At 46.5% G+C, this 24744-nt stretch overlaps 1 protein-coding gene across 1 annotated transcript in view; it reads right to left on the bottom strand.

The window, feature by feature from the left end:
- UNC13C (unc-13 homolog C) overlaps positions 1-24744 on the bottom strand; it is a 1212529-nt gene that overhangs the window by 684834 nt on the left and 502951 nt on the right. The window contains exons 13-14 of the mRNA XM_077263773.1: positions 11466-11581; positions 2700-2863 (exon numbers count right to left, since the gene is read on the bottom strand). Coding sequence (XP_077119888.1) covers positions 2700-2863; positions 11466-11581 — 280 coding nt within the window. The remainder of the gene's footprint in view (positions 1-2699; positions 2864-11465; positions 11582-24744) is intronic.

The raw sequence follows: 24744 nt of genomic DNA, 5'->3' as shown, positions 1-24744 counted from the left end.
ACTGTTTGGGCTGTGCTATATACTGCGTGGCCACTGTTATATACTGCATGGCCTGTATTAACGCATCGGGTATTCTACAATACGCATGTATGCATGTATATAGCAGCCACATAGTATATAGCACAGGCCACATAGTATTTGTCTGCTATATACTACATGGCTCCTTTATACTATGTGGCTGCTATATACATACATACATACATACATACATATTCTAAAATAGCCGATGCGTTAGAATCGGGCCACCATCTAGTATATGTATATTTCAAAGCATGAACATACATACATTTCTCCACCAAAACCCATGACTGGATTCCAAATATCTGACACCTGGTAAATGGTGAACTACATGGTTATACATTTATTTAAAACTGTGGGCTTGGTAATAAAACACATGCAATTACAATGACATTATTCTTAGGCAACCCTTATTGTCACAGCCATTGTCTATTATCGGTTATAGTGTAGATAGACAATAATATATTCAGTATATTTTGTATGTTATATTTAAGAATGAGGTTCACTGCATATAATTGTGCCGATTCATGCCTCAAATGCTTCCACTTTGGCGGCTGGTCAGTCTATTGTGACACGTGATAGCACCAGTCCTAATTTTTCCCTTGGACTTTGGGTGCTTCTTTATAAGGGAGCTATGGGGTTCATTTTAGTCTAACTTGTATGACTCCTTCCTGTGAGCCTTTGGCAGTCCGGGTAGCTATTTAAGCCACTGAAGCTCTAACTTCAACTGCCAGTCAATAATATTGCTGTCCTGGTTTATTTTGCTGTACTGTGCTCCTGTTTGTTGTGATTATTGCCCTTCTCTGTCCTTGGCACATTTTTTGACCCTTCCTGCCTCTGGATCACTCCTCTGAACAGTGGTCCTTCTTTGGAAGCAAATCACCTGACCCCATTGAAGGAACAGATTCCTGTTCAGGGGTTAAACAGTGAAGGTAGAAGTTTCTCTGGAATCTGTGAGATGGAATGGCTTGTGCCATGTCTATCCAAGGTCGTGACAATACCAAATAAAGTGTCAATATATTCATGTTTTCCTTTGAAATATTCGATATGAGATGCCTCTTAGAGTGGATCCGACACAGAGAAACATACCTGGATATTCAGGGGTACACCCTATTCTTCAAAAGATGCCCAGGTGTGTTTCTCTGTGCAGGATCCATTCTGAGAGGCGTACTACATGGACTTTGATGAAGGTTTTGGTAAAATGGAAAACGTATTGTATTGATTGCCATTTTTACTAATTTTAAATAAAATAAGTAAAACAAATTGCATATTCTATTATCATATTGTGTGAACTTTTCAATGGACTAAGGTTAAGGTTCACACACATACTATTTTTCCTTTATACATATAGGATTTTAAGGGTTCCAGTGTCTAAAGGCAAAAACTATAAATGAAATAAAACAGGTGTATCAGCACCAGAAAACCTATGGCATCATATCAATCACATCAGCAGACCCGTGTCCAGACCTATGCAGCACATTGAGAAGCTTGGGGTGCGCAGTCAAGGAGCGTGTACAGCCAGCAAAAAGATGAAAGAAAAACAGAACTCACCAATTCAATAAAAAAAAATATATCCTTTACGCTGGGACATGGAGAAAGGTATGCAGGAAAGCAGAGAAATGTGGGGAGACAGTCAGGTCTTGTTTGTCTCCCCATATTCCTCGGCTTCCCTGCATACCCTTGTCCATGTTCCGAAGTAAGAAATAAGGGACTCTAATTTTTTCATCAAATTGGAGATGCCACTTTTCTTTCATCATTATGCTGGAAAAACTATAAATGACATTCATATTGTGTTGAAAAAAAAAAAATTATAGCATGAGAAGTTAGAGATCAGCCCACCAGTTAGCAAAACATTCAGTTATAATATGAGAAGTTGGACACCCCCCACTAGTTAGCAAATGTTTAGATTTTATTATTTGCTTAGAGATTTGCTTTACGGCTCATTCACACATCCAATTTTCATTTACAAGTGCTATCCATGTTACTTACGAAGAGCATTTGTACCTGTGATGGTCTATGGGGACCCTCACTTGACCGTGATTTATTTACAGACTAAGAGAGCCACAGAAAATCGTCAAGGCATGTCCGATTTTGATCGAAGGGTCTGATCAAAATCTGCAATGCAAGTCAATAGGTCCATGAAAAAAATCGGACCACTCTCCGATGACATCGAGTCTGATTTTCCTGGACTGTCAGAATGGAGAAGAAGAGATGTGAAGAGATATTTTTTTTTTATTTCTCCACGTACAAGAAAAACGGATGACACCCGGATCACACTCTGATCAAAGTCTAATCAAAGTCTGATAAGAATAATCAGTCTGCTTTTTTCATATTTTTAAAAATCGTATTGGTGAATCTTAAAGAGAGAGATTATTTTTTTAATGTGAGATGTAGATGGCAATATACTGTACACTACACTATACATTTTTGTAAATGGCATCCTAAAACACTCGAATCAAGCAGCTTCATAAATAAAGCTGAGATGGGGCATAATGACAGTGGATTTATACTTACTAGAACTGATCGTTTGCATTATAAAAAAATAAATATTTACAAAAAACTATACAGAAATGTATCTCTTTATCACTCTATGTATCTCTCTATCGCTATCTGTATTTCATCCATGTTTCCATTTCTTACAAGTACTTTGCTTGTTATTAATACGCCGTTCTTATACTTACGTCATAGCCTGATAAATAGACTCAATTCCGTAGCGCATTGCAAATTCATCCACTATTTCTTGTGCAGAATCGTCAAAGTAAACCTTCCAGGCTTCATCTCCTTTAACTTCGGGGATCTTAACAATGCCATTATTCTGAACTTCTGTCAGGTAGTGGAATAAGTTCTGTGGGTAAAGAATATTTTATAACATCAGGGATTCCTAGACTCTGGATAGTGCCAGCTGAATACATGGAGTTTATAAAACAGAAAATCCTAAGTGATATAGTTCTCTGATTTATATGAGGAGGAAGAGTGTGTGTGCTACCTGAGCAAGAACACAATTTACTGCATCAAGTGAAAGGCAACAGGTGGCAAGATATATATGATATTTTCTATGGCAGCCAGATGCTTCAGAAGCAAATTGCAAGCCCACAGGTTCAAAGATAAAACATAACTAGTCAGCCTGGGGGCAAAAGATAACCTTACTCCAGTAAGCCAGGCTAAATTTTTCCCATCTTTCAATCATAAGGGGGGGAACAATAAAAACAAAAAAAAAAGAAGAAAACAACTGCAAGATGAGATATGGGACTGCAACTATATTACAGAGCCTCTATGTTTCCCTGCCAGTGCTACCTATGAATATAAAATACAATACACTCAGGATTTCTTTGGAAACTAACACAAGATATTTGCTTGTTCTGCACATGTGACTGTGACCTAGGCCCTTATCAAAACTTCCAATAGAGGAGAATGAATTGATTGATGAAGTCCAGGGTTTACACCTCCTGCTTCATTATATCAGCCTCAGACATCAAAACAAATTATTAGGTTTCCTTACTCTAGCAAAGCCACAAAAAGAGGACGAAAAATCCTCACAAATTGATATGTATTTTTTGCACTTTATTTTTCAGGGTGCAGCCAAGCCCAGCACTTTTGGTCTTGTAAATTTGAGTGTCTGTTCATATGGGATGCACTTAGATTGTGCTGGGCAGCCCACTTCATCGAATAGTATGGGCGTCAATAATGGGTTGTAAAACAGAAACTGTGCATTACATGTGTGTGACCAGTGCCCTATACAAGCCGCTTTTGTGCAATCATATACTAAGCAGTCACCCCCTCCATGAATTGGTAGGCTGTGAGTGGTTGTCTTATCAGTATTTTGCACCTCTTTACTACATGGGTTTGCTGCATTTGTTCGGAGACCTGGGGCAGGTAAGCACTGCTGACCCTTTTCTGCTGTATTAATTCTTACTCTAGTAAAGAAGCGCTTACACCTGTATTAAAAAACTTTTTATTGAAACCTATGTAAATCCCTGTGCTTTGCTGACCTCTTCGTGGATGCCCCAGTATGAGGATTAAATTGTAAGTATTCGTGGCTGCTATGGATGCGGCTCCCACCAATTACAAGTGAATATCTTATCCATACAAAAGGCCACTTTTATACAGCAGAATTTTGGAAAAAATCAAGATTGGATGCAAAATACAGAGGAAGTGTGAATCAGTCTCATAATATAATATATGGCAATATATTTTTGTCATTGCGTGTACCAGTGAAATTGTGCTTTTTTGTTGACTTACTGAAATGTCAAACTTTTGAGGTCTTGGGAACAGAGCTACACCATTACCACATTACAGAAACACAGTACAACATTAGAAAAATATATATACTATATATATAAACCTTAAGCATGGCATACAGAGCCATCAACAACCTGTCTCCTCTATACATCTGACCTAATCTCCCAGTACTTAGGGTACCGTCACACATTGAAATTTTCATCGCTGCGACGGCACGATTCGTGACGTCGCAGCGTCGTATAATCATCGCTCCAGCGTCGTAGACTGCGGTCACACGTTGCAATCACGGCGCTGGAGCGATGCCGAAGTCCCCGGGTAACCAGGGTAAACATCGGGTAACTAAGCGCAGGGCCGCGCTTAGTAACCCGATGTTTACCCTGGTTACCAGCGTAAACGTAAAAAAACAAACAGTACATACTCACCCGTCGGTGTCCTTCAGGTCCCTTGCCGTCTGCTTCCTGCTCTGAGTGCAGCCGTACAGTGAGAGCAGATCGCAGCACCGCTGTGATCTGCTCTCACTTTCCGGCCGGCACTCAGAGCAGGAAGCAGACGGCAAGGGACCTGAAGGACACCGACGGGTGAGTATGCACGGTTTGTTTTTTTACGTTTACGCTTGTAACCAGGGTAAACATCGGGTTACTAAGCGCGGCCCTGCGCTTAGTTACCCGATGTTTACCCTGGTTACAAGCGAAGACATCGCTGGATCGCTGTCACACACAACGATCCAGCGATGTCAGCGGGTGATCAAGCGACGAAAGAAAGTTCCAAACGATCTGCTACGACGTACGATTCTCAGCAGGGTGTCTGATCGCAGTAGCGTGTCAGACACAGCGATATCGTAACGATATCGCTAGAACGTCACGAATCGTACCGTCGTAGCGATGGAAATTTCAATGTGTGACGGTACCCTTAACCTCCGATCCTCACAAGATCTCCTTCTCTACTCCCCTCTTATCTCCTCTTCCCACAATCACATACACGTTTTCTCCCGCTCATCCACCCTACTCTGGAACTTTCTACCACAACATATCAGACTCTCACCTACCATCGAAACATTCAAAAGGAACCTGAAGACCTACCTCTTCCGTCAAGCCTATAACCGACAGTTACCCTGGATCCACTATACTTTTGCACAACCTGCTCTGCCCTCACCTACTGTATCCTCACCCATCCCTTGTAGACTGTGAGCCCTTGCAGGCAGGATCCTTTCTCCTCCTGGACAAATCAGTGAATTGTTTTGTTCATGATTATTGTACTTTTTTTTTATTATGTATACCATTTTCACATGTAAGGGTATGTGTCCACAGGCCAGATTACATCCGGAATAGTTGCGGATTGAACGCTGCGTAGAGCCGCAGTGTTCAATCCGCAGTGTCCAGATGTTACAGCATAGTGGAGGGGATTTTATGAAATCCCGTCTCCACTATGCGTGCGAACACGCTCCCGGCGGCCCTGCATTTCCGGACATGCGGCGCGTCTTTTTAGATAGCAGCATGTCTGTTTACCTTGCGGTGACGCTCCGTCACCGCAAGGTAAAACACAGGGCCTTATGAATGGGGTGCGGAGATTCCGGATGTGTGCAATGAACACCTCTGGAATCACCGCGCATATAGAAGGGGGCGGCGCTTTGGGCGGAGGGAGTTTTCTGCTCAGACCAATGCGCCGGCAATCCGGATAGTGGAAACATACCCCAAAGTGCCAAAGGATAAATGGCGCATAAATTATAAATTTGGACTATTTGCAGACCATCCAAAAACTTCTATGTAGCCCGCATTTTGCCAAGTAATGAAAATCTAAAAAGACACTGCAGAGTAATCAGCTGCAAGAAATCAGGCAGTTGCAGAAGAGGGGAAAGCTGAGTTCTCTTTAGTGAAGGAATAGACCGTCTTTTACCGTCTCTGCCTTCCTGATCACTGTACACAGCGTGCTGAAGCAAGAATTGGCAACGCTCCCTCCTTCAAACCCAGCAATCGTGAGATCGCCAGGCACAAGAAAGAAGAAGGAGCTTGCTGGGCCCCAGCAGACCCAGACCAGCTGTACTTTTCAAGCGTGAGGTTGACTTTGACCTATACCTGGGACTTGCATATTAGCAATCAGCTACATAAAAATTAATTTAAATGTTGAAATGTTCCCCAAAACATGAAATAAATGAAAAAGTAAATCAATAAAAATAAATGTATAAAACAAAATGAAACAAAAGAAGACCACCACCAGTCCAAATAGTTATTTGTTGCCCTATCTCTGTTTGAGAGAAAGCATATGTCCTGTATATAAACATAGTTTCTACAGAAATAATTTAAATGATTTTTAGTATTCTATTGACACATTTCCTTTTTTTCTTTGCATTTTTCACCAAATATTAGAAAAAATAAAACCAAAAAGTAAAGAAAATAAAATTGACCTAATAATTAGACCCCTCCATCATGAAAAAAGATAACAATTATTGAATATCCAAATAGGAATTTTTTTTAGAGCTATTAAAATCGCATGAACAAAAAAAATTGGCAGTGAGCCTAATCACTTTGGACAATCCCTTTTCAGTTGATGAGAAACCTTTCCCTTTCTCTGATGACACAGAGAATCCAGCTGCTGGGACTGTCAGAGATCAGCTGCTATCCATGGAGAAACCTTGCAACAAGTGTTCAAATCACCTGCAGAAATGAAGCGTTGCACCTTTCCTATCAATGTCTATGTAATGGTGGGAGGATGTATCGGGTCCTCTAGAGGTGGGTCATAATTCAGAGAAACTCACAATGTAGTATTTAAAATGGGTTTTCTAAACCAGAGAAAACCTTTAAAGTGTCCCAGGAATACGAACCCATGAGATATAGCAAGCTCAGGTCACACATTAGAGAAAAAGCCACCAAATACAGAAGCTGGATGCCACTAATACTTTTATAGATGTACTAGATGGCAGCCCGATTCTAAAGAATCGGGAGTCTAGAATCCATATATACTTTATTTATTCAAATGTAAGAATAATACAATTAATAAATAATAGTAAGAAAGAACAAAAAATGGCTGCACTCACCAGCTCTTGACAATTCTTGACAGTACGGCACATTTCTGATTGGTCGCTCGCGGCAGGCGGCAACCAATCAGAAAAGTGCCGCGCACCACGAAGGCATATATCTTTGTCCACCCTGAGCGGGTGTAGGACGCTGGTGACGTCACTTATCTCCGGACATTATCTCCGGACAAAGCCACGGAAGTTGGCACAAATTGCCGGAAGTAGTATTCTAGGCAATTATATATTAGATTTTAATGTTATCAGTGTTTACCTTTGAACGTTTATATTGTATTGTCCTGTCACCAGCCATGTGTACGATTATCGGCCGAAAGCCTCTCTGGAACCAATAATCACCCCATGTTAAGGTATCTTTATAAGTTAAAGATTCAGAATACTATGACTTTTATCATATCCTGAACAGTCAAGTTTTTTATGAACCGTTAAGGTTTTCTGGTTGAAGTAAAAAAAACTCTGAGTGTTTACAGTTTGAAACCATAAAATGTTGAAAAATTATGTCATTCTTGAGTATATCACTCAATGGTGCTCATAAACGTGTCAAATTTGATCTATAATATACTTTAATATACGTTACTTTAATCTTTAATATACTTAAGAACAGGGCCCCAGACATCACACAGGGGGTCTGAAACACCGCACAGTGGTCCAAAATATCGCTGTGCTCTGCCTGGGGCCCCATATGCTGCCTGGGGCCCCTGTGCTCTGCCTGGGGCCCCATATGCTGCCTGGGGCCCCTGTGCTCTGCCTGGGGCCCCTGTGCTCTGCCTGGGGCCCCATGTTCTGCCTGGGGCCCCTGTGCTCTGCCTGGGGCCACTGTGCTCTGCCTGGGGCCCCATATGCTGCCTGGGGCCCCTGTGCTCTACCTGGGACCACTGTGCTCTGCCTGGGGCCCCATATGCTGCCTGGGGCCCCTGTGCTCTGCCTGGGGCCCCTGTGCTCTGCCTGGGGCCCCATGTTCTGCCTGGGGCCACTGTGCTCTGCCTGGGGCCCCATAGGCTGCCTGGGGCCCCTGTGCTCTGCCTGGGGCCCCATATGCTGCCTGGGGCCCCTGTGCTCTGCCTGGGGCCCCATATGCTGCCTGGGGCCCCTGTGCTCTGCCTGGGGCCACTGTGCTCTGCCTGGGGCCCCATATACTGCCTGGGGCCCCTGTGCTCTGCCTGGGGCCCCATATGCTGCCTGGGGCCCCATAGGCTGCCTGGGGCCCCTGTGCTCTACCTGGGACCACTGAGCTCTGCCTGGGGCCCCATATGCTGCCTGGGGCCACTGTGCTCTGCCTGGGGCCCCATAAGCTGCCTGGGGCCCCTGTGCTCTGCCTGGGACCACTGTGCTCTGCCTGGGGCCCCATGTTCTGCCTGGGGCCCCTGTGCTCTGCCTGGGGCCACTGTGCTCTGCCTGGGAACCCATATGCTGCCTGGGGCCCCTGTGCTCTGCCTGGGGCCCCATATGCTGCCTGGGGCCCCTGTGCTCTGCCTGGGGCCACTGTGCTCTGCCTGGGGCCCCATAGGCTGCCTGGGGCCCCTGTGCTCTGCCTGGGACCACTGTGCTCTGCCTGGGGCCCCATATGCTGCCTGGGGCCCCTGTGCTCTGCCTGGGGCCACTGTGCTCTGCCTGGGGCCCCATATGCTGCCTGGGGCCCCTGTGCTCTGCCTGGGTGTAGGACACTGGTGACGTCACTTATCTCCGGACATTAGCTCCGGACATTAGCTCCGGACAAAGCCACGGAAGTTGGCACAAATTGCAGGAAGTAGTATTCTAGGCAATTATATATTAGATGGGCATTTCCTGAAGGAAATACATGGTGCTTGAACAGCGCTACCAGCTTTACAGCAGCACTTTTCACACACGGGACTGGGGGGCGCGCTTACTTTTGCACCCGGGGCCGGGGGCGCACTTACTTTTGCACCCGGGGGCGCACTTACTTTTACACCCGGAGGCGCACTTACTTTTGCACCCGGGGGCGCACTTACTTTTGCACCCGGGGGCGCACTTACTTTTGCACCCGGGGGCGCACTTACTTTTGCACCCGGGGGCGCACTTACTTTTGCACCCGGGGGCGCACTTACTTTTGGGGTCGCACTTACTTTTGGTGGGCGGGGCTCCTCAGCCTCCGATTTGGTTGGTGGGGCCCCTCGTCCTCTGATTTGGTGGGTGGGGACCCTCGGCCTCCGATTTGGTGGGCGGGGCTCCTCGGCCTCCGATTTGGTTGGTGGGGCCCCTCGGCCTCCAATTTGGTGGGCGGGGACCCTCGGCCTCCGATTTGGTGGGCAGGGACCCTCGGCCTCCGATTTGGTGGGCGGGGACCCTCGGCCTCTGCTTTGGTGGGTGGGGCCCGTCGGCCTCCGATTTGGTGGACGGGGCCCCTCGGCCTCCCGATTTGGATGGTGTGGACCCTCGGCCTCCGATTTGGTGGGCGGGGACCCTCGGCCTCCGATTTGGTGGGCGGGGACCCTCGGCCTCCGATTTGGTGGGCGGGGCCCCTCGGCCTCCGATTTGGTGGGCGGGGCCCCTCGGCCTCCAATTTGGTGGGCGGGGACCCTCGGCCTCCGCTTTGGTGGGTGGGGCCCGTCGGCCTCCGATTTGGTGGACGGGGCCCCTCGGCCTCCGATTTGGTGGGCGGGGCCCCTCGGCCTCTGATTTGGTGGGCGGGGCCCCTCGGCCTCCAATTTGGTGGGCGGGGACCCTCGGCCTCCGCTTTGGTGGGTGGGGCCCGTCGGCCTCCGATTTGGTGGACGGGGCCCCTCGGCCTCCGATTTGGATGGTGTGGACCCTCGGCCTCCGATTTGGTGGGCGGGGTCCCTCTGCCTCCGATTTGGTGGGCGGGGACTCTCGGCCTCCGATTTGGTGGGCGGGGACCCTCGGCCTCCGATTTGGTGGGCGGGGACCCTCGGCCTCCGATTTGGTGGGCGGGGACCCTCGGCCTCCGATTTGGTGGGCGGGGACCCTCGGCCTCCGATTTGGTGGGCGGGGCCCCTCGGCCTCCGATTTGGTGGGCGGGGACCCTCGGCCTCCGATTTGGTGGGCGGGGACCCTCGGCCTCCCATTTGGTTGGTGGGGACCCTCGGCCTCCGATTTGGTGGGCGGGGACCCTCGGCCTCCGATTTGGTGGGTGGGGACCCTCGGCCTCCGATTTGGTGGGCGGGGCCCCTCGGCCTCCGATGTGGTGGGCGAGGCCCCTCGGCCTCCGCTTTGGTGGGCGGGGCCCCTCAGCCTCCGCTTTGGTGGGCGGGGCCAGGCCCCTCGGCCTCCGCTTTGGTGGGCGGGGTTGCTCGGCCTTTGATTTGGTGGGCGGGGCTCCTCGGCCTCCGATTTGGTTGGCGAAGCCCCTCGGCCTCCGATTTGGTTGGCGGGGCCCCTCGGCCTCCGATTTGGTGGGCGGGGACTCTCGGCCTCCGATTTGGTGGGCGGGGACCTTCGGCCTCCGATTTGGTGGGCAGGGACCCTCGGCCTCCGATTTGGTGGGCAGGGACCCTCGGCCTCCGCTTTGGTGGGCGGGGACCCTCGGCCTCCGCTTTGGTGGGCGGGGCCCCTCGGCCTCCGATTTGGTGGGCGGGGTCCCTCTGCCTCCGATTTGGTGTGCGGGGACCCTCGGCCTCCGCTTCCATGGGCGGGGCCCCTCGGCCTCCGCTTTGGTGGGCGGGGCCGGGCCCCTCGGCCTCCGCTTTGGTGGGCGGGGCCGCTCGGCCTTCGATTTGGTGGGCGGGGCTCCTCGGCCTCCGATTTGGTTGGCGGGGCCCCTCGGCCTCCGATTTGGTGTGTGCTCTGCCTGGGGCCACTGTGCTCTGCCTGGAGCCCCATATGCTGCCTGGGGTCCCTGTGCTCTGCCTGGGGCCCCATATGCTGCCTGGGGCCCCTGTGCTCTGCCTGGGGCCCCTGTGCTCTGCCTGGGGCCCCATGTTCTGCCTGGGGCCCCATGTTCTGCCTGGGGCCCCTGTGCTCTGCCTGGGGCCCCTGTGCTCTGCCTGGGGCTACTGTGCTCTGCCTGGGTGTAGGACACTGGTGACGTCACTTATCTCCGGACATTAGCTCCGGACATTAGCTCCGGACATTAGCTCCGGACATTAGCTCCGGACAAAGCCACGGAAGTTGGCACAAATTGCAGGAAGTAGTATTCTAGGCAATTATATATTAGATGAATATTTACATTTATTCTGTTTTCGTGTAATTTCAGCCACAATCTTACCTCATGCAAACAAGTATACTGTATGTGGTAAGGGGGCACATTTTCTTCTCCCTTAATTTCAACGTGGATTTTCAGCCTAATTGCACCAGAGACAGCAGATTTATCAGTCCGTTTTTCTGAAAAAAAAAGACATAGATAAGTCAGTAAACAACAATTTTGCCTACCTGGATGACTGCAACTATTTCAATACTCAGGAGCAGAAAACAGATGTCAACTCCTATTGTTTGATCACATTACACTAGCGAAGCAGCATACACTCATCTTTGCTGCTCTAGAGATACAGGAATATTTGTCCTAATTAGCAGGCACATGTTCTAGCAGCAGTACAGTCGTAATTGAGGCTGTACACACATTTTTTTATTTCCTCTATAAATGTGTTAGTCTTCAGCTGTGGTTATGTCTTTGACAACCAAATTCACCCCCAACAAGCTGGTATAATGTTCTCTCTGGCCTGGTATAAATAACTGATCTCGACACATGCTGAGCTGGGACTGGTGTGTGTGTATATGTATATATATACTAGATCGTGGCCCATTTCTAACGCATCACGTATTCTAGAATATGTATGCGTAGTGTATAGCACAGCCCATGGAGTATATTGCACAGCCACGCAGCATATTGCGCTGCCCACGCAGTACATTGTGCAGCCCACGTAGTACATTGTGCAGCCCACGCAGTACATTGTGCAGCCCACGCAGTACATTGCGCAGCCCACGCAGTACATTGCGCAGCCAACGCAGTACACTGCGCAGCCAACACAGTACATTGCGCAGCCCACGTAGTACATTGCGCAGCCCACGTAGTACATTGCGCAGCCCACGTTGTATATTGCGCAGCCCACGTAGTACATTGTGCAGCCCACGTAGTACATTGCGCAGCCCACGTTGTACATTGCGCAGCCCACATAGTATATTGCACAGCCCACGTAGTATATTGCGCAGCCCATGTAGTATATTGCGCAGCCCACGTTGTATATTGCGCAGCCTACATTGTATATTGCGCCACCCACTTTGTATATTGCGCAACCCACGTTGTGTATTGCGCAACCCACGTTGTATATTGCGCAGCCCACGTTGTGTATTGCGCAACCCACGTTGTATATTGCGCAGCCCACGTAGTATATTGCGCAGTTGACGTAGTATATTGCGCAGCCCACGTTGTATAGTCACGTAGTATATTACCCAGCCACGTAATATATAGCACAGCCCATGTAGTATATTGCCCAGCCCATGTAGTATATTGCGCAGCCCACGTAGTAAATTGCGCAGCCCACGTAGTACATTGCGCAACCCATGTAGTATATTGCGCAGCCCACGTTGTATATTACGCAGCCCACATTGTATATTGCGCAGCCCACATTGTATATTGCACAGCCCAAGTAGTATATAGCACAGCCCATGTAGTATATTGCCCAGCCCATGTAGTATATTGCCAAGCCACGTAGTATATAGCACAGCCCATGTAGTATATTGCCCAGCCACGTAGAATATTGCCCAGCCCATGTAGTATATTGCCCAGCCCACACAGTATATAGCAATGTGGGCATCATATCCCTGTTAAAAAAAGAAATAAAATAAAAAATAGTTATATACTCACCTTCTGGAGCCCCCAGATCCAAGCGAAGCGGTTACCGACGCTGCTCATGCGCTCTGGTCTCAAGAGTGCATTGTGTTCTCGCGAGATGATGCCATAGCGGTCTCGAGAGACCGCTACATCATCATCTCGCGAGATCGCAGCATGGACCGGTTACCGGAGCATCGCGAGCGGGAAAGGCCTGTTGTCAATCCGGGGGCCGACGGACGGTGAGTATATAACGATTTTTTTTATTATTATTATTTTTAACATTAGATCATTTTACTATTCATGCTGCATAGGCAGCATGAATAGTAAAAAGTTGGTCACACAGGGTTAATAGCAGCGGTAACGGAGTGCATTACACCGCGGCATAATGCGGTCCGTTACCGCTGCCATTAACCCTGTGTGAGCACTGACTGGAGGGGAGTACGGAGCGGGCACTGACTGCGGGGAGGAAGGAGCGGCCATTTTTCTGCCAGACTGTGCCCGTCCCTGATTGGTCGTGGCTGTTTTGCCACGACCAGTTAGCGACTTGGATTCCATGACAGACAGAGGCCGTGACCAATGAATATCCGTGACAGACAGACAGAAAGACAGACAGACAGAAAGACTGAAGTGACCCTTAGACAATTATATAGTAGATATATAAATATAGATGGATATAGCATAAAATCTGCAAGAAAGACATGGAGGTGATATTGCATCTTGTACAGGACTGAGGGCATAGCATATGATGATCACAAGCCTTTTTGTCCTGTTCTTTTTTACTTACCTCACGTAACTTCATTTTACTACAATATTGATTATATATACACTCACCGGCCACTTTATTAGGTACACCATGCTAGTAACGGGTTGGACCCCCTTTTGCCTTCAGAACTGCCTCAATTCTTCGTGGCATAGATTCAACAAGGTGCTGGAAGCATTCCTCAGAGATTTTGGTCCATATTGACATGATGGCATCACACAGTTGCCGCAGATTTGTCGGCTGCACATCCCAAAGATGCTCCATACAAGGCAGGATGGATCCATGCTTTCATGTTGTTTACGCCAAATTCTGACCCTACCATCCGAATGTCGCAGCAGAAATCGAGACTCATCAGACCAAGCAACGTTTTTCCAATCTTCTACTGTCCAATTTCGATGAGCTTGTACAAATTGTAGCCTCAGTTTCCTGTTCTTAGCTGAAAGGAGTGGTACCCGGTGTGGTCTTCTGCTGCTGTAGCCCATCTGCCTCAAAGTTCGACGCACTGTGCGTTCAGAGATGCTCTTAGGCCTACCTTGGTTGTAACGGGTGGCGATTTGAGTCACTGTTGCCTTTCTATCAGCTCGAACCAGTCTGCCCATTCTCCTCTGACCTCTGGCATCAACAAGGCATTTCCGCCCACAGAACTGCCGCTCACTGGATTTTTTTTCTTTTTCGGACCATTCTCTGTAAACCCTAGAGATGGTTGTGCGTGAAAATCCCAGTAGATCAGCAGTTTCTGAAATACTCAGACCAGCCCTTCTGGCACCAACAACCATGCCACGTTCAAAGGCACTCAAATCACCTTTCTTCGCCATACTGATGCTCGGTTTGAACTGCAGGAGATTGTCTTGACCATGTCTACATGCCTAAATGCACTGAGTTGCCGCCATGTGATTGGCTGATTAGAAATTAAGTGTTAACAAGAAGTTGGACAGGTGTACCTAATAAAGTGGCCGGTGAGTGTATATATATATATATATATATATTATATATATATATATATATATATATACTAGATGTTTCCAGCCAGCCAATGATCGGCACGCTCATTGCTATCTAATTAACACTGCTGGTGATTAAACTAAAGTAAATAATGACAACATTCAATAGCGCTTACGCAGGTGGTAAATTAACTTAAAATGAAGTTAATAACAATAGTGTGGTGATGTGTTGGGGGCGGGATTGTGTGTGGTAATGGGGTGGGGGGACAAAATTATGTGTGGTAATGGGGTGGGGGGCGGGATTATGTGTGGTGATGTGATGGGTGGGCGGGATTATGTGTGGTGATGTGGTGGGGGGTGGGATTGTGTGTGGTTATGGGGTGGGGGGGCAAAATTATGTGTGGTAATGGGGTGGGGGGCGGAATTGTGTGGTGATGTGATGGGTGGGCGGGATAATGTGGTGGGGGGCGGGATTGTGTGTAGTAATGTGGTGGGGGGCCTGGATTATGCGTGGTGATGTGGTGGGGGGTGGGATTATGTGTGGTAATGTGGCTGGGGGGCTGGATTTGTAGTAATGTGGTGGGGGCCTGGATTATGTGTGGTAATGTGGTGGGGGAGCGGGATTATGTGTGGTAATGTGGTGGGGGGTAGGATTACGTTTGGTAATGTGGTGGGGGCAGGATTATGTGTGGTAATGTGGTGGGGGGCAGGATTATGTGTGGTAATGTGGTGGGGGGCGGGATTATGTGTGGTAATATGGGGGGGCGGGATTGTGTGTGGTAATGTGGCGGGGGGGCGGGATTATGTGTGGTAATGTGGCGGGGGTAGGATTATGTGTAGTAATGTGGTGGGGGGAGGGATTGTGTGTGGTAAAGTGGTGGGGGGCAGGATTATGTGTGGTAATGTGGTGGGGGGTGGGATTATATGTGGTAATGTGGGGGGCGGGATTATGTGTGGTGATGTGGTGGGGGGTGGGATTGTGTGTGGTAATCTGGGGGGGCGGGATTATGTGTGGTAATGTGGTGGGATGGCGGGATTGTGTGGTGATGTGTTGGGGGCAGGATTGTGTGGTGATGTGTTGGGGGCGGGATTATGTGTGGTGATGTGTTGAAGGGGCGGGATTATGTGTGGTGATGTGTTGAAGGGGCGGGATTATGTGTGGTGATGTGGTGGGGGGCGGGATTTGTGGGGGGACGGGATTGTGTGTGGTGATGTGGTGCGGATTGTGTGTGATAATGAGGTGGGGGGCGGGATTATGTGTGGTGATGTCGGGGGTGGAGCTACTGTGCAGGGGGCGGGATTAGCGAGTAATCACGATGCCATATATATAATCGCCAGTTGGGACTTCTGGCCGCTGTCCCTGAATCCCATAAGGCACCGCGGCAGTGTCACTTGCACAGGTGCAGTTCGTGGCTGCAAGGCCATGGACTGCGCCTCCACAAGTGACATACACGTCTCCGCTATTCTCACACAGGTGCAGTAACAGCCGCATCATTACTACGCATGTGCGGGAATAGCGGTGACATGTATGTCACTTGCACCTGCGCAAGTGACATTCACGCCACCGCTATTCCCGCGCATGCACTCAAATCACCTTTCTTCGCCATACTGATGCTCGGTTTGAACTGCAGGAGATTGTCTTGACCATGTCTACATGCCTAAATGCACTGAGTTGCCGCCATGTGATTGGCTGATTAGAAATTAAGTGTTAACAAGAAGTTGGACAGGTGTACCTAATAAAGTGGCCGGTGAGTATATATATATATATATATATATATATATATATATATATATATATATATATATATATATATATATATATATATATATATATATATATATACTAGATGTTTCCAGCCAGCCAATGATCGGCACGCTCATTGCTATCTAATTAACACTGCTGGTGATTAAACTAAAGTAAATAATGACAACATTCAATAGCGCTTACGCAGGTGGTAAATTAACTTAAAATGAAGTTAATAACAATAGTGTGGTGATGTGTTGGGGGCGGGATTGTGTGTGGTAATGGGGTGGGGGGACAAAATTATGTGTGGTAATGGGGTGGGGGGCGGGATTATGTGTGGTGATGTGATGGGTGGGCGGGATTATGTGTGGTGATGTGGTGGGGGGTGGGATTGTGTGTGGTTATGGGGTGGGGGGGCAAAATTATGTGTGGTAATGGGGTGGGGGGCGGAATTGTGTGGTGATGTGATGGGTGGGCGGGATAATGTGGTGGGGGGCGGGATTGTGTGTAGTAATGTGGTGGGGGGCCTGGATTATGCGTGGTGATGTGGTGGGGGGTGGGATTATGTGTGGTAATGTGGCTGGGGGGCTGGATTTGTAGTAATGTGGTGGGGGCCTGGATTATGTGTGGTAATGTGGTGGGGGAGCGGGATTATGTGTGGTAATGTGGTGGGGGGTAGGATTACGTTTGGTAATGTGGTGGGGGCAGGATTATGTGTGGTAATGTGGTGGGGGGCAGGATTATGTGTGGTAATGTGGTGGGGGGCGGGATTATGTGTGGTAATATGGGGGGGCGGGATTGTGTGTGGTAATGTGGCGGGGGGGCGGGATTATGTGTGGTAATGTGGCGGGTGTAGGATTATGTGTAGTAATGTGGTGGGGGGAGGGATTGTGTGTGGTAAAGTGGTGGGGGGCAGGATTATGTGTGGTAATGTGGTGGGGGGTGGGATTATATGTGGTAATGTGGGGGGCGGGATTATGTGTGGTGATGTGGTGGGGGGTGGGATTGTGTGTGGTAATCTGGGGGGGCGGGATTATGTGTGGTAATGTGGTGGGATGGCGGGATTGTGTGGTGATGTGTTGGGGGCAGGATTGTGTGGTGATGTGTTGGGGGCGGGATTATGTGTGGTGATGTGTTGAAGGGGCGGGATTATGTGTGGTGATGTGTTGAAGGGGCGGGATTATGTGTGGTGATGTGGTGGGGGGCGGGATTTGTGGGGGGACGGGATTGTGTGTGGTGATGTGGTGCGGATTGTGTGTGATAATGAGGTGGGGGGCGGGATTATGTGTGGTGATGTCGGGGGTGGAGCTACTGTGCAGGGGGCGGGATTAGCGAGTAATCACGATGCCATATATATAATCGCCAGTTGGGACTTCTGGCCGCTGTCCCTGAATCCCATAAGGCACCGCGGCAGTGTCACTTGCACAGGTGCAGTTCGTGGCTGCAAGGCCATGGACTGCGCCTCCACAAGTGACATACACGTCTCCGCTATTCTCACACAGGTGCAGTAACAGCCGCATCATTACTACGCATGTGCGGGAATAGCGGTGACATGTATGTCACTTGCACCTGCGCAAGTGACATTCACGCCACCGCTATTCCCGCGCATGCACAGTAACAGCCATAACTGCACTCTTTACACGCTCTACCCATGCATGCACAGTAACGATGCGGTATTCCAGTTTTAATTAGGGCCTCCATGCCCAGTCCATCAAATTCTTTAAACCTGGTGGCGCTTACACCAGAAATGTACGTCATGGAGTAACATTTCTGGTGTAATAAATACTGTCAGTTTTAAAGAAATTGATGGGTGGGCATTGCAAAGCCCTGACCTGCCTCAGCTCTTCCCAAACCCCTCGTATTTTAGCAGAGCTGCCCAAAACTGATGTGAAAATTCTAAAAATCACAACATTTCTGAGTAAAGAATTAAGATGTCAAAAAATATTGCAATTTTTCATAGTACTTTACACCAGAAACTGTTATAAACATTTTGATTAATCATGGCCATAGACTTGTAAAATTGATGTAAAAGAATATTATTTGTTTCTAGTTTTAAAATGTGTGCAGCTTTTTTTTTGTATCAATGCCACAAAGGCCACACTTCCTCTCTTATGCTCTAGTAGTTAAAAGTTGGGACATTATTTGGGTTCAAATCATCATCTCTATCCATGTACATAAATATACACATATATATGTCACTATTCACACATCTGGTGCGTATCAATACTATGAGTTGTATTTTGCACCTAGGAGGAGAACGCACATGCTTGACCATCAATATATTCACTCCTATGTGGCTCACAGGCTTAGCAGTTCTGTCAGTCCTTTTTCATAGATAACCATGAACTTATGCAGAGGTCATTGTGAAAGGAAGTGGAGCAGGGACAGCTGTGTCCGCCTATTGTGATCGCTGGATTATTTGTGATCAGCTGTGAATAGATTTGTCACTTGTCATTGCAATCCTGCCTCTGATGACAAGCAGTGTGCTGAAAACTCTTTTTGAAAGGACAGGAAGTCTGAATCTAAAGAAGGCCCAATGGCCAGTGTGAAAATTCCAAGATTATTAACTTTGCGGTCATATGAAAAAAACAAAAACACTGCTAAAAAGATTTACAAAATGAATGTAATGCAAATACCTGATTCAAATTATCATTTTCTCACAATGGCTTACTATTAAGCAGTTAAAAATGACTATAGAGGTGCAGAATGAAAAATTTACTAAGAGGTTATTAGAGCTTTCCTTTACGAATATGTATACCAATATCACAACTGCATTTTAACATTATTGTCAGACTGGGGTGCAAGGGATCCACCACTTTTATTCTGGATGTCCACTATTCAGCAATATGTAATACTACTTGACCTTTGTTCACATATTTGTCTAAACTTCTATATAATAATATATTAGTTACCTTGTTAAATTAGTGATGAGATACCATCCCTTGTCTGTACATGTTGCATTAATTGAATTGTGCCAAACCATGCTCATGTGGGGAGTCGTTGGCCAACAACTGTATAGATACTCACCGGGGAATTTGCCTGTCCCCTGTGTGCCACTCCAGGCCTGGGTAACATCATACTGTCTATGTGCTCCCTCTAATTTTTGTAATCAATATTATTTAGTATATTCAGATTTAGGCTGCTATTTTGCTTCCCCAGCAATAATTAAATACATTTTGTACAGTAAAACAAAATAAAAAGAAATTCATTTGCTGGAAACACGAATTGAGCATTCATTGGTGTGGACTACCTCATCTTCTGGGAAACTATAAGTAACCTTTGGCTAAATCTGAAATCAGCAACATCAAGTAAAGTACAGTATCAGTTCACAGGGCTTGACATTTTCTGTTTCTTGAAGCATAAACTTATGTTGATGAAACAGATTTGTCTTCACAATCACAAACTGTTCAAAGTATGTGCAGCCAGGTAAAAGATTTGCAAGCCTGAGATGTCAGCTATACTGAGGATGACAGAAGGTAAGCAATTAGCTCTGAATAAGTGATGGGTCACAAACAGAAAAGGTGTGAATTAAAGCCTGCACTTAGGAGAAAGGCATCCTTAAAGTTTAACTTAATATTACTTCTTGGTAACTATGTGGGAATCATAAATTAAACAATACACCCACAAAAATGTTGAGGAGTAAGGAAATTCAGTAAATTTCATCTGAACATGATATTCTATGAATGCATTTGATAAATGTAAATTAGAATAACTTCAAAGCTGACTAAGTGTGAGACAAAAATGTTAGGGAAAAGTTCTGAGCCGGTGATAATTATCTGCTCTTTACACAGCTATGATTTACTGTGATGTGCGAAGTCACTGCCCACCTAACTCCCAAAAACTCAGTCAAAGTTAGTTTATATAAATATTGACTCACACGATTGCACATCTCAGTGTTGTTTTCCCCCTCACAGATGAAATTGCTAATGCCTTCTTTAACCTACTGCTGCTTTTTCCCTACTGCGCAAAAACTACCTCAGATATCAAATGGCCCCTGCTCTTATCTAAATTGTACAGTTTCATTACCAGGTAACTTATTTCCCTTTCTAAAAGAAGCTCTCTCTGGGATTTTGCTTTTTCCCTCTATTGGACTAAGAACTTACAGATAAGTAGATGATCTGCACGGCGCCAATCTCTACTGGCTCAGAGTGATCATGGATAGCTTCTGTCATCATTTTAGCAGCTTCCGGTGATGTCACGTCGACAAAGCAGCTTCTTGTCTTGCATTTTGTTCTGAATATGGGATATCATTGCCAATGTCATGATAATTTACTACCTTGTACTTAGGCAACGGGGAGCCAGCTGTCAGTCAGCATGATGGTGGCAGGGATGCCCCATTGATAGAGCAGAATGGAATAGGAGGAGTGGCTCTACTGATGTGAAGTCAACTGAAGTATCAGAATCGCAGGTGGCAGCAGTCCATACACAGGTGAACAGATCGGAGGAACGCCTCAAGGAAACAGGGTAAGGTGAGTAATAGATTTTTATTTAATGTCAGTAATTATGAGGGACCATTAAAATGCTAATGCTGTGTTTGGGAGATATGACGTTGTGAGTTGGGGGTGTGCTCTGGGGAAATTCATACAGCCTGAGGACACACTGAGTGAGAGTCTGTAGGGTCATTATACTGTGTTGGGACTATCATATTGTGTGGTGATTGTGGGAGTCATAATACTGTGTGGGGGCTGTGAGTGCAGTGTACTAAATGGGTCACTGTGAGGACCATCATACTGTGTTAGGGGGATTGGATCCATGATACTGTGTATGGAAGGCTTCGAGGATGTGTGGGAATGTGGGGCTATAATATTGTGTGTGGTGGAATCTGGGGCCATCACACTGTGTGACGTGGAACTATGGGGGCATCATACTGTGTGGATCGGGACTTTAGGGGCATTATGTTTTGGTAGTATAATTCTGTGTTTAAGGGCTGTGGCAGACATTACACTGTGTTGAATGTAGCAACATACTGTGTTGGAGCACTGTAAGTACATCATAGTTTTAGTGTTGCTGTACCCGCAAGAGGAATTAGCATGTTGTCGATATCAAACCCTGCACCGCAGATGAGTTTGCGCTATGTAAAAAAAGTACAGTGGACACGAGATTTCTATAAATCCCATCCACTATGCAGGAATTCTAAATTGCTGAGTCTGTTGCGCATTGAAAATACAAAGCATCAAAACCTCATGGTGGGAACTTAGCCTAAAAGTTGAGAAGTATTAGTCAATGTTCTCGGCTGAATATTTTTGTTTGAATGGCGTGCGGGGGGAGAAGAGTATGGTGCTATTAGGTCTTTTGTTATGAGACTCCATGATTTCTATATAAACCCTTGGGCTCTACTGCTTATTTCATTTATTTAAAGGTACTTAAGACACTACTTCAAAGGTTTGCAAAACAATAAAATTATTAACCTTTTACTGATTACTTCAATCACAGAAACCATCTGAGCCAAGATCCATCTTCTGTAAAGTAAAAGCTGTATAATATATCTTGTGTGCAATATTAAACTATGACATTACTGGCATGAAGTTCACTGCCATCTCTTCAATTGTGCCAACGATAAGTGACAATGGAACTTTAGTTATCAAACCTAGATCATGCTAATATTCTTATTTTCCTTTTAGAAGGTATTTTTTTATCCAGAATATATCATTGTAATTTAATATTATTGTAGGACTCCAGACTGAATGATTCTACAGGTGCAAGGCAAATTATTGAGAACAATTGTAAAATAGTTTGCATTGCAGTTTCCTTTGAATCTTTAACTTAAGAATCTGAGAGCCAATGTAACTTCATTTTCCAAAACTGATTATAATAAGGGCCCCTTAGGCTACAGCCTAGGGCCCAAGGCTTCCAGAAGGGGATGTCATGGCTGGATTGCCCCTATTATAATCAGAAGTGCAGCAAAGCAGAGCCCCACAGATTACTTCTTTGTATCTTGAGTATGCAAAAATAATTGCATATAGCATTGGTGTGAGGAAGGCCACATAACAATGTCATTGCACCACTTACATCATTCAGGGTCAAGGCCAATGGCATCAGGGCTGGGACAAGGTATTATTATGACCTTAGCAGATGTAGCCAATGGTGCCCCATCAATTAATCTACTCCTAAATAAAGGAATGAGCAAGAAACTAAGGCAACAACTCCCCTAATGCCCCCTTCCTCCCAATCTGATGATTACTTCCACAAGAACTGCTACCTTTTCCACCAAAAAATATCAGCAAAAGAAAAAATTGTGTATTTGACGGATGAGAGTCAATGGGGATTGTATTTTCAAAGCTGTAGAATAATTCATTGCTTGTTGACCATATACACAAAACGAAAAACAAATATCAATATTCATCCCTGATATCCTATATTTTAAATGTCAAGACCCAAGGATGCTCATGAAAACTAAACTAAACTAAAACAGGAAAAAACAGACCCCAAAATTTGTTGTGCAATTTTAACCTGATCAAGCCAATACCCCATATTTAGGGGAAAACCACTGTTGGGCATATGTCAGGACTAAGGCTACTTTCACACTAGCGTTAACTGCAATACGTCGCAAATGCGTCGTTTTTGCGAAACGCCGCATCCAGCAAAAGTTTTTGCTGGATACGTTGTTTCGTCATAGAGTAACATTAGCGACGCATTTGCGACGCATTTGCGACGCATTTCCAAACGGTGAATGCGTTTGGCGGCGTTTGGGCGTATGGTAGCGGTCCGTCGGGAAAACAAAACGCTACATGTAACGTTTTTTGCTCCCGACGGTCCGCTTTTTCCGACTGCGCATGCGCAGTCGGAACTCCGCCCCCACCTCCCCGCACATCCCCGCACCTCACAATGGGGCAGCGGATGCGTGGAAAATATGCATCCGCTGCCCCCGTTGTGCGGCGGAGACCACACTAGCGTCGGGAACGTCGGCCCGACGCGCAGCGACGGGTTGTTCCCGACGCTAGTGTGAAAGTAGCCTAAGAAGGGAAAGAGTGCCATTTGACTTTTTGAATGTAAAATTTGCTGGAATAATTAGTAGACATCACGTTTAATTTACAGGAACTGGAGGCTTTTTGCCAAGAAGAGTGGGCAGCTTTACAATCTGAGCAAATAAAGAACTTCATTCACAGCTACCACAAAAGACTTCAAGTTGTCTTTGATGTTAGAGGGGGCAATACACGGTATTAAAAAATTGGGTATGTGAACTTTTTATCAGAGTTATTTGGATGTCTTGGGTTGTCATTATGATTTACAAAGAGAAAACACAGTAGTTTGACAATAAATGTTTCCACAAAACCACTAACATTGAGTGGAGAAAAAGTTTTGGTGTCATCAATCATATTCTCTGAAGAAAGGCCAAAAAAAGAAAAAATTCTGTCGGGGTATGTAAGCTTTTGAGCACTTATATATATATATATATATATATATATATATATATATATATATATATATATAGTTTTTTTTATATTATTTATTATTAAAAATTATATGTCTTTGCAACTTTGTTACTTATTCCCACTATGAGACTTTCACTTTCTGTAGTCTGATCGCAGTTATAACGTATAGCAATGCTTTGCTATACCTTATAACTGTCAGTGCTGCAAACTCAATTTATTTAAATCATTCACTGTGCATGATCTAACTAACTTGCTAGTGCCTGATGACATGGATGTCATTAATGACGACATCAGGTCACCATGGCAATGATTGGGACTCCGCGCTGACGTTGCATGGTCGCCGATCGAAGGGCAGAGGGGCTTTCTTCTCTCTGCCTGCTCGCTAAATGCTGCAAATGCAAATTTTAGGGGTTAAAGTGCCGGGAGTGGTGTGATCATTGTTCCTCGCATTGAGAGCCGGGCGTCAGTTGTCAGAATCAGTTGACACCCTGCGGCAATTGCCCACGCACCCTGCGGTAATTGCCCATGATGCCATGAAGTCCTTCCCGACCATGATGTACATATATTGAAAATGTCGCAAAGGGATTGCTATATTATTATCTGATGTCTCTGTGTATGGTTAACTTAGTCTAGTGCAGTTTTTCCCAACACCGATCCTCAAGACGCACCCATGGGCGGACATACCACCTGTCCGGGGGCCCCTGCAGGGTGGCTAATAATGAGGGCAATCTGGCCAGTTTATCCAGTGCCAAGGCTCCGGGGGGCCCCTGGCCAGTTGCGCTCATGTGCGGCAGGCAGGGAGCAAGGGAAAATAGCAGAGCTGCAGGGATCCATCCTGCTTCCTGCCTCACACAGCAGCGGCTGAATGACATCATCATTCAGCACCACGGCTATGCAA

This window comes from Ranitomeya variabilis, chromosome 5 (assembly GCF_051348905.1).
Source record: "Ranitomeya variabilis isolate aRanVar5 chromosome 5, aRanVar5.hap1, whole genome shotgun sequence".
NCBI classification, from domain to species: Eukaryota; Metazoa; Chordata; class Amphibia; order Anura; family Dendrobatidae; genus Ranitomeya; species Ranitomeya variabilis.
This window is presented reverse-complemented; position numbering and strand designations above follow the sequence as displayed.